Genomic DNA, 14974 nt, shown 5'->3' with positions numbered 1-14974 from the left:
AGCATCTTTTCTCAGTCTGGCTTGGAGCAAAACTTCCTGGGCTGCTGGTACCCATCACAAAGGTGCCGAGCAGATGCCTATGGAAAAGAGCAGGGCATGGATGGAGCAATGCCCATGTCTCAGCCACTGTATTTTTCCCCCACTCTAGCTTATTCAAGTCATCTGGCCAAAATCATTTGGTATCTTCCATCTCCTTCCCCAGCTGCGCTGAGCGTGTCTGGAGCTGAGACCTCACCTGCTCCCACAACACCGGTCCGAGGCAGATTTCCCAGGCGCAGCACCTCCACCTCCGTTTTACCACCTCCACAAATGACTGTCCTAATATCCTCGCTGAATTCCAGCTGGGGAAGAGCAGAGGCAGAGTATGAGCTGGCATTAAGCTGCTATTAGAGGAAATCGGAGCCTGAGAGCGGAGGAGAAAGCGTCGTGGCTGTCAGGTACCCGGGTGGCCGCGTGGACCGCAGCTGAGCTTCGGGTACCAATTGGTGCATGGAGAAGGTTCCTGCTGAAAACTTCCCACCAGCCACAGGCTTACCCTGGGAAATATCATTCCAATGGGGCTGTGCACTGAGGGATTGCACCCCAGCCCTCCTGCCAGCGCAGGGATCCACCGCTGGATCCCCATCTGAACAGTCTGTGGGAAGCAGAAGAGCCCCCAAAAGCAGCATCTCACGACGAGCTGCTCGCTGAAGGATGAGTCAGCCCAGGAACACGCCAAAAAGTGTGTTCAGCACTTTTGGACGTACCCGGTAGGAGGCAATAAATAACACATCTGCTGAGAGGCGGCCTCGCCTCCTGCAGACCTGGGATTGCCACCTATCGTCGAGGTTCAGCTCTAGGACAAGAATCTCTCCTTGCTCCCATTCCTGTTAAAGTGGATGGATTTTCCCACTCTGGATCCCCTTGCTTCGGGCCCATGCCCTCCCCTCGTTAGGGAGCATCCCACACACACGTGCACATCCAGGCCCATGGCTGTTATTTTCCTCCTCCTGCCCAAGCAAGCCCGACAGGAGGGCCCCTTGCTGGGATGCTGCTGCCGCATCCTGGGTGCACTGCTGGTTTTTTACAGATGCTGCAGAAATTGGTCCTAAATATGACCCACAGAGTGTGTGTGGGGGAGAATTCACATCCAGAAGGGACCGGCTTTAACGAGCCTATTACAGAGCGGGAACGAAACGAGTGGGGAAACTGAGGCACAAACCTCCCCCCAAAGAAAGGGACCCCCCCATCGCTGCCTCAGTTTCCCCGGCGCTGCCCCCCCCGCTCCGCACCGCGCAAAGGGGCTCCCTGCCCCTTTAAGCCCCCCCCGCCCGGCGGAGGCTCGGCCCCTTTCTCTGACACAGCAGCCGCCGGGACGAGCCGAACCGGGAGCCGCGGGGAGGCTGCGGCCGGGGCCGGGGGCCGGGCGCCCACCGCCGCTCCGCCCGCCCCCCCCCCCCCATGGCCCTGCCCGGGCCGCCGGGCGCCGCCCGCCCCGCTCCGCCCGCTGGAGCCATCGCTGCTGCTGCCGCCGGTCGGTCCCGGGGGCATCGGGAGCGGGGGGTGCGGGCAGCGGGGGCAGCGGGGATGCGGGGATGGAGGCTGCGGGTACCGGCATCCTCCTTCCGCGGGGATGCGGGGACCGGTGAGGAAGGATGCGAGCAGCGGGAATGGAGGATGCGGGGAGCTGGGATGGAGATGCGAGCATGCCGGGACACCCCCCCCCTCCTCCCTGTGCGCACCCCCGAGCTGGGGTATGCGCTCACCCCACTCCGCCTCCTCCCGTGCTTCCCCCTCACGGGAATCGGGGGGGGGGGGGTATTTGGGGGCAAGGTGGGATTTCCCCCTTCCTCGACCGAGGCGGGGCTGGGGCTTGAAGCCGGGAGGAGGATGGTGGTGGGAGGAAGCTGCCAGACCCCCCCCACCCCAAAGCGAAGGGGTCCCCTGGACCGTCCTCCCCCGCTGCGGGCTGTCACCTCCGGTAACGTCTCACCCCTTCCAACAGCGACCTGAAGGAAAGTGGCCCCCGGACTCCTCTTGTGCCACGGAAAAGCCCTGAGGGAGGAGGAAGAGGAGGAAGAGGGGGAGGAAGTAAGAAAAGGAGAAGGCATTAAAGAGAAGGACAAGGAAAGGCTTGGGCTGGAGCCAAGGGGGGTCGGGATAGCGACGGTAAGTTCCTGAGCTGCTTGTCTCTCTGTCTGTCTGTCTATCCATCCATCCGGCTCAGCAAGACCCTGCTGTGCCCAGTCTCCTGGTCTCAAACTGGGGAAGGGGCACAAAACTGGGGGGTGACAGGCACAGGGTCAGGCTCCATCCTGCCCCCCCAATTAGGGGGGACCACTGTGGGGGTACCTGGGAGCTTGTTCTCATCCCAGGGCTGAGATCAAAGGCAAGGCAGCAGTGGGCCCCGCAGCTGTCTGCCTCCAGAAGGGATCGCTCCCTCACGCTGTCTGTCTGTCCTTGCAGGAGGGGAGCTTGGGCTCCCCAGGGCACCTGTGGAGACCCCACCGCCAGCACCCAGCACTGGAGCTGGTGACCCCGGAAAGAGGGCCCAGCACAGGGAGCAGCATTGCTCCCTGGGGACACCCAGCCCTGCGTCCCCCTTCCCGGCATCGGAGAGCGGGCAAGGAGTGAGCCGCTGGATTTTAGCTTCCTGGGACATCCAAGGGACTCTTCCTCCTCCTCCTCCTCCTCCTGCTCACCTGACCAAGCAGCACTCACCTCTTCCGCTCGCTCCATGGCCACCCTGCATCTCCCCATGGCCACTGGCTGAGCCCCCTTTGCAGCAGTCCCGACTCCGCATGCTGCATCCCGACCCTGCTCCCCGCTCCGAACCAGAGCCCCCCGACCTCGCAGGGAGGCGAGCGTGCGGCTGGGACTTCCTTGGAGGCAAGGGAACGTTAAGATGTTGAAAGCTCCCCAGCCGAGAGGGGCTGCACGGACGCCAGGCCACCCGGCTAGGGGGGAGCAGGATGGACAGAGCCGTTGGGGCCGGGAACCAAGGCTGGTAGGGAAGGATGGACTCCCAGACCTGCCAGGACAGGCAGCCCAGTGACCACCCCAGCAGCAGCAGCAGCAATTGTAGCAGCAGCAAGAGCAATTGTGAAAGGGAAAGGATCCGGAGCCGGATGAAAATGGTGATCGGGCAACTGGAAGGCATCTTACAGGAGCTCAAGGAGGTGGCCAAGGAGCTCCGGGAGGTAGGAAAGCCCTGGGGTGCCATCGCGTCCCTGCGCGGGTCACGGGAGCCCAAAACATGGGTGCTCTGTCCCTGTCCCCCTGCCTCCGGGGCCAGGCGGGGGTACCAGAGCCAGCTCAGCATCCACCAGCCCCTGCAGGGACTTGGGGGGCAGAACCCGGCCGCAGGGCAATAGGGCATTCAAAAAGGGAGGGATAAATAGACCTGGCTGTAAAATTGCTCTTGACCTTGACACCAGGGTCTGCTCGGGGTCAGGGCCCAGCCAAGGCACCAGCCCTGCGGGTGCTGGTAGTATGAGAAGCACCATGGGGGTGACACAGTGGGGCTGGGGCAGCCAGTGCTGTTGGTGCTGTTGGCACCGTGTCACAGTCAGCTCTGCTCTGCCTTGTGCCAGGCCCCTTTCAAACAGGGAAGTGGATGGAGAGGGGATGATGGGACCCTCTGGCATTGCAGAGAGCCCTGAAATCATGGCATCAGCCCTGGGTGTGATAAGGGGGGTGCTCCTGGGGCCAAAGCAGCTGCCTGTCTCCTAGCCTGGCTGTCAGGGTCCATTGCTCTTGCAAAACCTATTCTATGATTCATATACATACATATATAAAGTGTGGTTGGACTTCCAGTGTGGAGGAATTTCATACTTAAGGTTTGGTGGGGAATTCTGTAGCTCAAGCGTTTGGGCCACACATGTCCAAGGTGGAGGGGAAGGGGATGTGGATGGGACAGGTAATTTAGGACCACTTGCAGGCAATGGCGATGTGGTACTCTTCACACAGCTCAAGGCTTGCTTTTGGAGTAGGGCAGGTTGGTGTTTGAATGCTCTCCGTGGCCTGAGCCGAGCCTGGGGTTATACCCAGCACTGTGCCAAACCTTCTGTCCCCCCAGGAAGGGCAGGAATTGGTGGAGGTTTTGCCATGGGGCCACCACAGAGCAGCCCCACATGGGTTGGGGACCTTTGGGTACCACCAAGAGAGTGCTGATGCAGGCGGACCAGCATCATCCTCAGTGCAGACACAGACCTGGTCAGGGAGGCGACATCTTCTAGCCTGAAGCAGCCCCTGGGATGCAGCGTTCCTCCTTTGGGGTGGTTCTGCTTGGTCCAGGAGATTTTAGGGAGGCTGTTCCACTTGGAAAGCCAGTGGTGGGAATGCCAAATCCCACCACACCACCCCCTGGGGCCCTGTGAAGGCTCAACCTGGCCGTGGCATCCGTAGAGATTTTCCTTTCTCTCACGGCTTTGCTGGTCCTTTCTGCAGCAGAAAGCAAACCCGGCCATCCATAGCACTTCCCCAGTCCCAACGCCACCAATGGGGGAGCCCAAAACCCCTTCTACAAACCTCTGATGGATTAAAACAGTCATAATAGCATTAGTGGGGAGGCAGAGCTATTTGCTGTTTAGCCCAAGCTCACTTCATGCTCCTTCAGGGTCTTAAAGAGGCCTTTAAAGTGAGGATGATGGCAATTGGCCCCTTCTCTTGTGCCCATGGATTTAAGGCCAGGTGGGACCATACAAGCATCCCTCCGGCTAAGGATGCACAGGGGTAAAAAGGATGAGACCTTGAAGTGCTTGGTGCTTCCCACCAAGCTCTAGCTGGCTCTGCAAGGTCCCCATACAGCTCTTGGAGCCAGACAGACCATGAGCATCCCTGCAGTATCCATGGTAGGGTGCACCAGTGTCTCAGAGCAGAGAAGAGGTGGTCAGGAGACACCCATCCTTTGCCCCTCAGCCCAGGGAGACCCTGCTCCTGTACCAGCGAGGGGACCCATGCCCCGTGAGGGGCTTCTCCCCTCTCTCCAGAGGGCACTGGGAAGCTCTGAGGCCTGGGGATGACTTTTCCACGGAGCTGGCACATCCCAAAGCACTGGTGACCCCACAGCCTGCATCCCTTAGCTGCCCCGCACACCATGGGACAACAGCATAGAGCCAGCCTTAAAGTGCCCACCACGAGGTGGATCCTGACCTTAAACCCTTCTCAACAGCTCCTACAAATACCCACATGGCAGCAAATACTTGGGTTTATACAGAACAGCACAAACTCAGCACAAGAGCAGGCTCTGGAGCTAAACCACACCGGTCCGACCGGGCTACACCAGGCTCCGGTGACTGCAAGGGACCAGAGCTCTGGTTCTCCCCAAGCCAAGCAGATGTTGGGTACGAGAGGCGTTAGGAACGCAACTCTTTGTCCCCAGGTCACTCAGAGCAAGCTGGATGGGAGCACACCATGGGCGACAATCAAAGCCACCCAGAAAAGTCTGTAGTAGGGACCAGGCTGGCAAACTGTAAGCTCCAGGATATCGGAGGGAGAGAAGTAGAACACAAGGCTCTGTGGTTGTCTGCCTTGCACATAGCAATGCTCTTCCTCAGCTGGAGGGGAGGGCCAGCACTTGGGGACAAGGACCTGGGGACCAATGGCCCCGAGGTCAAGTGGGCTCAGGGATGGGGGTATCAAATGGGGCTGCTCAGGGCCACCAAAGCCCTTCAGTGACCACAGGGCCCTGGCACTTGTGATATCAGTGTCTTCTCCAATGGAGACACCATGAAGGGTTTGGAAACGTCCATCCCTGCATCCAACCCCTCTGCACCGGTGGCTTGGGGCACAGGGCTGGATGCGCTCAGTGAGGGCAGTGGTGGGCCCGATCCTGCTGTGCCAGGGTCACCCATGGGGCTGGAAAACCTTCACTGGGTGATGCTGGACCCGCTCCTTCCAGCTCCAACACAAGGGGAGCTGGGTACCAGGACTTTACAGGTCTGGGAGAAGCAGCCAGGTTAAAACCACCCTGACAAACATTACCCCCAACACCACCAAAGCCCCTGTGTGGGCACAAGCGCTTTCACCCAGGCACGATTCCTGCTCCAAAAGCACTCACCAGCCCCAGCCGGGATTGCGGGATGCTCCAGAGGGATGCTTCAGTGGGTGCCCCGCTCTGCTGGCCCATCCCTGGGGATGCAGCGTGGGACGGTACCCTAGTTCAGGCTCCATCGCTGGCTCCCCGGAGCGGTTCCCACCTGAAGGCTGTCATTCCAGATGTCCGTTAGCTCCAGGATGCTGTTTTACCTGCTTCCCACTCTCCCTGCCTCCCTCCTTCCCTTTTGTGTATATAATTATTCCCAGCGCTCCACGGCAGGGCTGGTTTATGTGCGGGGAAAATGATTATTAAAACCTTTGATTGAAATTGCACACTGGAAGTAGAAGTGAGGCAGGAGGCAGGCGGGGAAGGCGCTTCCGCCGAGCGCTCGCCACGCTGCCTGCCTTCCCACATTGCCTCCTGCCAGCCCCAGCCTTTTCCCGCCGGGATCAGGGTGATGCTACAGGGAAGATGGTACCCAGGAGATCCCAGCCACCTCCGCTCCTTCCCAACCCTAGGGGTTAGTGCTGGAGGTCAGGATATAGGCATATAGGGAGGTAAAACCAATAAAATCCCATATATAGGGATATAGGCAGAGGTGGGAGGTAAAACCAATATCGGGGCGCGGCTCCCTGTGCGCAACCCCCCTAGAATCCCATGGGAATGGGGCCTATCAACCCTGCATCCCCTGCTATGGGAGCACCGGGGAAAGCAGCAGCGAGGGGTCCCCCCAAGCCTGTGGCAGGAGGAAAATCCTCCCTGCAAGCCCTCGTGATAATAAATACCCTAATGATGGTGTAATCAATAGGTTCGATTCGGCGTGAACTTCCCTGAGCTGGGAATGCTTGGGAAAGTTCGCAGTGAGAAGGCGGCTTATTATCCTAATAATAACACATCCCAGAGATCTGCGCCGTGATTTTGAACTGTTTAGCAGCTGATGAGCTAGCAAATGATCCCGAGATCTGCAGCGTGCTCCTTTGTGAGCAGCAGCTCAGGGAGGAGAGGCCCCTGGAACCCAGCGAGCTCCAATTAATCTTTTATTCCTTATTAAATATTTACTCACCTTTGCCTGCGCTGGGAAGTGGTTTGGGAGATGCGGGATGGGCCCTGCTCCAGGAGCTCTGGGCTGTGGGGTCATGGGGCTTTGGGGTGGCTCTTTGCCCCCCTGGAGGGAGGAATTGAAGTCCAGGGTGATGGCTTTGGGGTGATGTGATGCTCTGGGGATTTGCTGCGTGGTCCCATTGTACATCCCCCCCAGTGCATCAGCTGGCAGCAAAGCACAGCACAGGGCCAGGCGGGTCAGATACAGGCAGGGAAAGCAGCTGTGGAGCATGGGAAAACACTTTGGGCCCCAAACTATGCTGCTGCAGGGGTGCAGCGGGTGCTGGGGATGGATTCAGAGGCTGCGGGAGCATGGGGAGATCTCCCAGGACCAGATGCTTGGCTCTGCATTGGGAGAGCAGTTGCATGTGCAGGAGGGCAGCAGAGGGGACACGCGCACCGGTCCCCTCCTCACCGAAGCAAAGACATCCCAGGCAGCACCACTCCATCCCCCTGCTTTGATCCCCACACCCTGGACCTCCCCCTTCACCCGGTGGTACCCCCGCGAGCGCCGATGCTCTGCGCCCACCCTCTTCAAAGGCCGTGCTGGGATGAAGGGGCCGTCAGATCGCAGCACTTTGATCCCAGCAGCTCCCAGCTCCTTCCCCAGCCTCGGGAATACGCGTTACCAATTACCAACCATGAAGCCTTTGAAGTCCCCTCTCATCCTCCCCCCCTCATCCCTCACCTTTCCAGCATCTTCTCGAGCTTCCAGGGGGGGTAGCTCCTTGGCAAGAAACAGCGTGGCCAAAACGTGGAAGCTGGAGCCACCAAGCCCAGCTCTGGACTTGATTTGGAGCCACTGACCAAAAATCCCATTCGAAACCAACAGTGCTCCAGGTGTTCAACATCTGCCTTTAGCTGGGGAGGTGAACACCCATCTGGAAGGTTCCTGGGTGCCAGCAACGTCCATGGGTGCAGGGATGGTTTGAGAGGCGAGGGAAGCACCCGGCATTCCCAGTTGGGCTGAATGGTGGGAGCTGGATTTTGGGGTGGGGATGAACTGGTTGTAGCGCATCCTTGCTCCGTGCTTATCCCTATGGGTTACCTCAGGGACATGGGCACAACCCTCTGCCTCACTCCACTTCATCCTCTGGCTGCTCAAAGCTCTTTGGGCAAGAGCGGAGCACCCTCGGCCTCCCAGCACCTGCTTTCAGGGCACTTGGGCACAGCAGGATGAGGCCCTTCGGTGCCGAGAGGTGAAGGGGACTTATTTTTGCTCCCTCTTTTCCTGCTGCAAGACACTGCTGGTTTGAGCAGGGACGCTCTGCTCTCACCAAAGAGGCAGCACTTTGCAGCAAGGTGAAACCTAAAGGCAAGTGAGGATGGGGACACAAGGCACCTCCAGCACATGCTGAGGACACCCCAACCATCTCCACTTGCTTGCAGGGGGACAGAGTGACCCCAGTTCACTGGGGGAGAGAGCATCACCCCAGTATCCATCCCAGGTGTGGTACATCCATCCCTTCCTCCCTCCCCATCCCTCTCATCCTGGCTCCCTCTGACAGCAGCAATGGCCTCAGCCAGGAAAGCTCTGACAACCTGCCTCGGGAAGGAGCAAAGCCCAAATCCTACTTTACATTTAAATCCTCAGTGGGTACCAAGTGTCACATAGGTATTTAACACCCCCCTCCGTCCCGCACCACCATCACCCGTCTAAAATAGACATCACTCCTAAAAATAGCCCCGAGTGAGCCACTGCCGATGTGACACTAATCCCCATGTGCCACTGCAAGGACCGGGATGGGGATGTGCCCCCCCCGGCACCGACTGGGCCCCGGTGACAGCAGGTCCCTTTAATGAGGGTGAGGAAGGACCTGGATGACAGGAACCCAAATGGAAGCCCATGAAGATGCTCACCCTGAACCCAGCACTGCAACCACAAAGCTGCTATGACAGCAGAGGTGATCTCATTTTAGCTGAGGAGTTTCAGCACATCATTTGCTGCCTTATTAAAACCTAATAATAGCTGGGTGTTTCCCAAAGCCAGCTCATTTCCACCCCTTTTTCCTAAGGCTTTCTTGCCACCAAGAAAGAATGGGTCACTTGTCTTCTTCCCTTGAGTTTTGCCCTTTCTCCCCCAAAGAAATGAGGAAGAAAAAGGGGAAAAGATAATAAATCTGGAGGTGCACTGGGAGCAGGAGAAACCATCTCATCTCATTTCCAGACTTTCTCACCGATGCTGATGCGGATGCTCCTTGCCCTCAGCACCCTTCAAAGCCAAAGCTTGAAGGACAGATGGGTCCCTGCCCAGCCCCCATTGCGTGGGCAAGGAAGCAGGAAAATTAAGTTGGAGATCATGAGTGAAGAGCTTAGGTAAAGCCTGCTGCCTTCTGCTGCCTGCGATGAGAGGCACTCAGGTCATTATCCCCAGCACCACCTTCCACTGGGCACCCGAAGTCCCTCCTTCATCAAGACAGGGACTTGACGTAGGTCTAAGCTCCATCCTGCAAGCAGGATCCAGGGTGGGCTTCGTGAGGCCCAGCCAGGAGGGAAACCACCCATGGGGCCAGCACATGGGGCTGGGAAACAGCACAGCTCAGGAGAGGGCTTCTGGACCAGGGCTGAGCTTATATGGGCTCCTGGGCCATGGGCAGGGTGAGGTCCCAGGTGGGGCTCATCAGGGCTGTTAAGGTGTGTTAGTGCCCATCCCTGTGTGCTCAGGTCTGAGGATGGGATCACTCCCCTTATTTCCAACCCACCCTTTTTTCCCCTGCAAAGATGCGGTTTGGCATCTTTTATTGCAGCAGTCTCCAGTCCTTCCACCTTCAGCTCCTGGTGACCCCCTCTGTCCCATCTCAGAACAGGTCTCCCCATTCCCAAGTCGCCCCAATCCACGTTTGCAGCAGGCAGCAAACGCACACATCCAGCCCCTTCACCCTCGCCCAGACTGCATCAGCGCCCTGTGCCCCTTGGGATTGTGGCCCCATGGAGGTGACACCAGTGTCCTCCAGAGACGTTCATCCAGGTCACACGGTTTGGAGGCCCCAGGAATGGTCCTGGCACAGCCACAGCCTGAACGTGCCCCATGCGGCTGATTTAAAAGAGGGGGGGGGCTGCGTGCGCACGGCTGGATGGCCCCAGAAGCAACTGGGGGGTTGGTGTGCCCCATCCTTGGTGCCATGGCCTCGGGAGCACGGCAGAGCAGGAGCTGCACGGGCAGGGCTGTGGAGCCAGGGAAATTTGGAGCTCGGATATGAGAATTCCATGAAAATGAGGTCAGCAGAATGTAAGGAGCCACTTGGCTGCGGCAGCATCCCCCCGGGCTGCTGGCTCCAGATGCCCAGACATGTTCAATTACCCTTAACTCTGCCCACACGTCCTCATCCACCACGAGGGCTTTGTGAGGAGCCTGCCCGGCCAAGCCACGGCTTATAGCATTGGCCCAAACCTCCAGCAAAGGGCTGCAGAGACCAAGGGCAACCTGGGACAGCAGCTATGAGGTGCCCTCCCTCAGCTACCCAACGTGAGGATGGGATTGGGGTGTCTGAGCCCAAGGACTCGGTTTCCCCTAGGAAAACTGCTCAGGAAAGCATGAAGTTATGGGATAAGAGATGCATAAAAATCACAGAATCATGGAATGGTTTGGGTTGGAAAGGACCTTAAAGCTCATCCAGTCCCAACCCCTGCCACAGGCAGGGACACCTTCCACTAAAGCAGCTTGCTCCAAGCCCCTGTGTCCAACCTGCCCTTGAGCACTGCCAGGGATGGGGCAGCCACAGCTTCTCTGGGCACCCTGTGCCAGCGCCTCAGCACCCTCACAGGGAAGAGCTTCTGCCTAAGAGCTCATCTCAGTCTCCCCTCTGGCAGGTTCAAGCCATTGCCCTTGGCCTGTCCCTACATCCCTTGTCCCAAGCCCCTCTCCAGGTTTCCTGCAGCCCCTTCAGGCACTGGAGCTACTCTAAGGTCTCCTGTTCAGGAGCCTTCTCTTCTCCAGGCTGAACAGCCCCAAAAGGATGGGGAGATGTGCCATGATTCATTATTCTTGGTGGATGAGAAGGTCAAACACCCATTGACAAACCCTGGGACTGATGGAGATGCAGCAGAGCCTTTTGGTGGCATAAGGAGAAGGAGAGGAAACGTGTCTGGCAACATAATGTCTTTTGTGAAATCTGTGGCTGATTTCCACCAGGAAAGGACATGAGGAAGGGCAGCAGAAGGGAAAAGATGGAGAGGGAAAGGCAGTAATGAAAAATAACCAGGAAAGATACTTGTGCTTGGAGAAACCACCTGGGAAAAGCCAAGCAAAGGGGGTGGTTTGCTCCCAAATGTTCCGTGTTCAGGACGGGAGGCTGGGGAGCAGTGGGAGGGACATGGGGCCAGGGTGCCCATGCTGGAGAGGGGGGAGCACATAGAGCATCCACTGGGTGCACAAACAGGTCTGAGGAGTCACCCTGATCCCTGCTCCCCGTCTGCGGCTGCCCACCTCCTGCTTGGCAGCACTGGGATGGATGGGCCAGGCCCTCTGCCAGCTCCTGCAGCGCACCAGGAACACCCCATTCCAGTGCTGCCAAGCTGGATGCACGCATCCTGCTCTGCCTCCCGCACACAACCACACTGCACCCCACACACACACACAGCAACACCCAAGGAACAGCCCTCACGGCAGCGGGGGCTCGGCAGGGACCGGGTTCCCTGGGCAGGATTAGTGCGGTGCTTGGCGCTGGGCAGCGCTGAGCTGGATGGGGCTAAAGGCTTTGAAGGCGGGTGAGGAGTCTCTTGCATCCAAAAGCCTGGCAAGGTCGTTGGATCATAGAATCACAGACTGGTTTGGGTTGGAAGGGACAAAGCGCATCCGGTCCAACCTCCTGCAGTGAGCGGGGACATCTTCAGCCGGATCAGCCTGCCCAGAACCACATCCAGCCTGGCCTGGGACGTCCCCAGGGATGGGGCAATGGGGCATCCACCACCTCTCTGGGCAACCTGTGCTGGTGTTTTACCACCTTCATACCATGCTCCACGGTCCATAGAGGGAAGGAGGCCCTTCCTCCTTCCCTCCCCTCGCAGCCCTGCCCATGGCTCTCACACCACCTAGGACACAGCATCTACTATTTCTAATGCTTTAAGGATCTGCTTGACCCAGGGGTCCATCCCCTGCAGCACAGCAGTGCCATGAGCCCGTCCCCAGGCCACCACAGCTCTTTATATACCCCACACTGCAAAAGATGGAGGACCAGGGACCAACCCCATCAGCATCCCAGCCAGGGCAGGGGGTGACAGCGCTTTCCCCGCAGTCCTGCACCTTCCCATGTATTTGTCCCGTGACTTTGGGACATTTTCCACCTTTGCCTCAGTTTCCCCACCCACAGAACTGCATTGTCCAGGGGGAGGAGGTGGCAGCTGCTGGTGGCTTCTCATGGACAAGTGCAAGGGGATTTGGGGTGGCACTCATGGTCCCGGCACCGGCAGGACCCATCCTTCTGCACCAGGTGCCATGGGGTTGATAGGGCTGTGCCACCAGGTGGGTTTTGGTCCCTGCTGAGGGACTCCCAGGGTGGATCTACTTGGGCTGAGACCTCCCAGCTCATCACACCGGTGGTGCCAGGGGACATGGCAGAGCTTTCGGGATGTGCTGTTACTGCGGAGCCCAAACAGGAGGCTCCTGTTCAGGGGCTCCTGTCTGCCCGTCCCTCTGTCCGCAGGTGGTGAGCCAGATCGACCGGCTGACGTCCGACTTCGAGTTCGAGCTGGAGCCGGACGACTGGACAACGGCGACGGCCAGCAGCACGTCCAGCAGCGAGAAGGGCGGGGGCGCCTTCGAGCTGGGACCCCTCGATTTCCCCGCCTCCGACATCCTCTCCGACAGCTGGGAATTCTGCTCCTTCCTGGATACTTCCACCCCCTCCGACCCCGGCGACGGCCCCGACCCCCCCCGGCCGCAGCCGCAGCCCCCGCCGGCTCGCCAGCCCGATTACCGGCTGATGAATGGGGGGCTCCCCATCACCAACGGCCCCCGGGGCGGGGGGACCCCGGATTCATCCAGCGAGGAAGCCTTTGGCGCAGCGGCCGTCCAGAAGATCTCGCATCACCGCCCGGCCGGCACACGGGAACGGGTCCGGTTCAGCGACAAGGTGCTTTACCACGCTCTGTGCTGCGATGACGACCGGGACGGTGACAGCACAGCATCCCCAGGGGATGACGGCCCCGAAGAGCCCGGCCGGAAGGCGCTGGTGGGGCCCCCCTCCAAGCATCCTTCCGCTGGTGGTGGTCCCCCGGCGCGGCGGGTGATGAGGAACAGCAGCACGCAGACCGTAGCCGATAAAAGCACCCAGACGGTGCTGCCTTACATCCCGGCCAAGCAGAGAATCAAGAACAAAAACTGATGCCGGCTCTGCCGCATGGATTTGGGGAGGGTGGGGAGGGGATGTGGGGATCCCTGGGGAGGGACACGAAAATCAAGGAAGATATATATATATAAATATATATTTAAATAAATCGATACTACTAATAAAACTCAACATGAAAAGGTGGCAAAGAAGACGAATGTCCCAACTACCTACCCGTCATTTTTTAAGGCTCAGGGAATTTTAAACTGAATTTTTTTTTAGATCAATAAACCATCCATCATGGAGAAATAACAACAACAACATATATATATTATATGTATATATGTACCAAAAAGGGAAGCCTCTGTGGAGGGGAGAGCCAATGCACCTGGGGTTGTGGCTGGGGGATGGATGGGGAGATGCGGATGCAGGAGGTGGGGGGTGGCTGGACCAGGGAGGACAAATGTCCCTTCCTGGGATGTTTTATCCCTGTTTGGTTTAAGAAGAGCCTGTGTGATCTGCTTTGTCATAGCCAGTGTCTGAGTGGAGCGGGGATGTTACCAGGGACATCAGCCCCATAGCCAGGATGTGGCCCAAGAGGGATGGAGAGGGGCTTGCAGAGAGCAAAGCCACAGCAGTGATGAGGAATCGAGGTGAGGACGCCAATTCCACACACAGTTTCCATCTTTATACCAGGTCCAAGGGAAATATTAGTGACCTCCAAGTCTTGCAACCATCTTAGACGATGAGGGAGATGTCTCCAGCTTTCCTTTAGGTACTCGCTTCTGGTTTTGCCCTGATCTGGAGGGGAAAAAAAAAAGCTAGATTTGCTATGAAGGAATCTGGACTTCCAAATCCACCCTTGGCATTTTTTTTCAGTTTCCAGGTTTTGCTGAAGCCTTCAGAATCCAAAGGGATCCATGCAGCACCTCCTCCTGGAGCCAAACCCCTCGTGTGCTCCCTATCTGCTCTTCCTCCAGCAGGGATGCATTTGTACCACCAGCCCTCGAGCATCCCTGGCACAGTGGTGTTTTTTCCAAGCCTGGCAGTAAAACCCCACCACCTTGAGTCCTGATTTTTAATCCAGGTCAGAGATGCTCCATTTCAAGCCTTCTCTCAGGGTCACCCTAAAGCCAGGACCCCCTCTACCACTCAGCATGGCTACCACGAGCAAGGGATGCTCATGTAAAACACCCATTAAAGAGGAGGCAGCAGCGACTAAAACACTCTCTATTCAACCCAAATCGTAGCAGGACAGAAGCCTTTTACCCAAATGGTGTTGAATCACTTTCTTAGGACCCAAGGGATGTGGCATCGCTTGGAGGATCAGTGTACATTCCCACCATGTGCAGAGCCTGGAGGGTTTGGTGCCTCTGATCCAAGGAACATCCATCTGGATCCCCACCGGGACACCCCAAACTGGGACAAAGCCAGGAGGAAGAAGAGCCCTACAGAGACGACTGTGAGGGGAAGATGATGCTGCTGCTGCTGCTGCTGCATCAGGTTCCTCTGCATCTCACCCCCTGCCCAGGGCTGGGACCCCCAGGGGAGCATGAGGGAGTTCTTTCACACCGAGCCAGATCCTGCA

The 14974-nt window shown here is 58.2% G+C and overlaps 1 protein-coding gene across 1 annotated transcript; it reads left to right on the top strand.

The window, feature by feature from the left end:
- The first annotated feature begins 1388 nt into the window (after positions 1 to 1388).
- Positions 1389 to 13463, top strand: INSYN1 (inhibitory synaptic factor 1). Its single transcript, XM_057421180.1, has 4 exons — positions 1389 to 1513; positions 1985 to 2148; positions 2446 to 3179; positions 12763 to 13463. The coding sequence occupies exons 3-4, from the start codon at positions 2997 to 2999 to the stop codon at positions 13441 to 13443; spliced, it is 864 nt and encodes a 287-aa protein (XP_057277163.1). The 5' UTR covers positions 1389 to 1513; positions 1985 to 2148; positions 2446 to 2996; the 3' UTR covers positions 13444 to 13463.
- Positions 13464 to 14974: the final 1511 nt, after the last annotated feature.

The sequence above is a fragment of the Pezoporus wallicus genome, unplaced genomic scaffold, assembly GCF_028554395.1.
Source record: "Pezoporus wallicus isolate ANWC-B61680 ecotype Strahan unplaced genomic scaffold, APGP_CSIRO_Pwel_v1 contig_7731, whole genome shotgun sequence".
In the NCBI taxonomy this organism is placed as follows: domain Eukaryota; kingdom Metazoa; phylum Chordata; class Aves; order Psittaciformes; family Psittacidae; genus Pezoporus; species Pezoporus wallicus.
The sequence above is the reverse complement of the archived record's forward strand: the minus strand, read 5'-3'. Positions and strand labels throughout refer to the sequence as shown.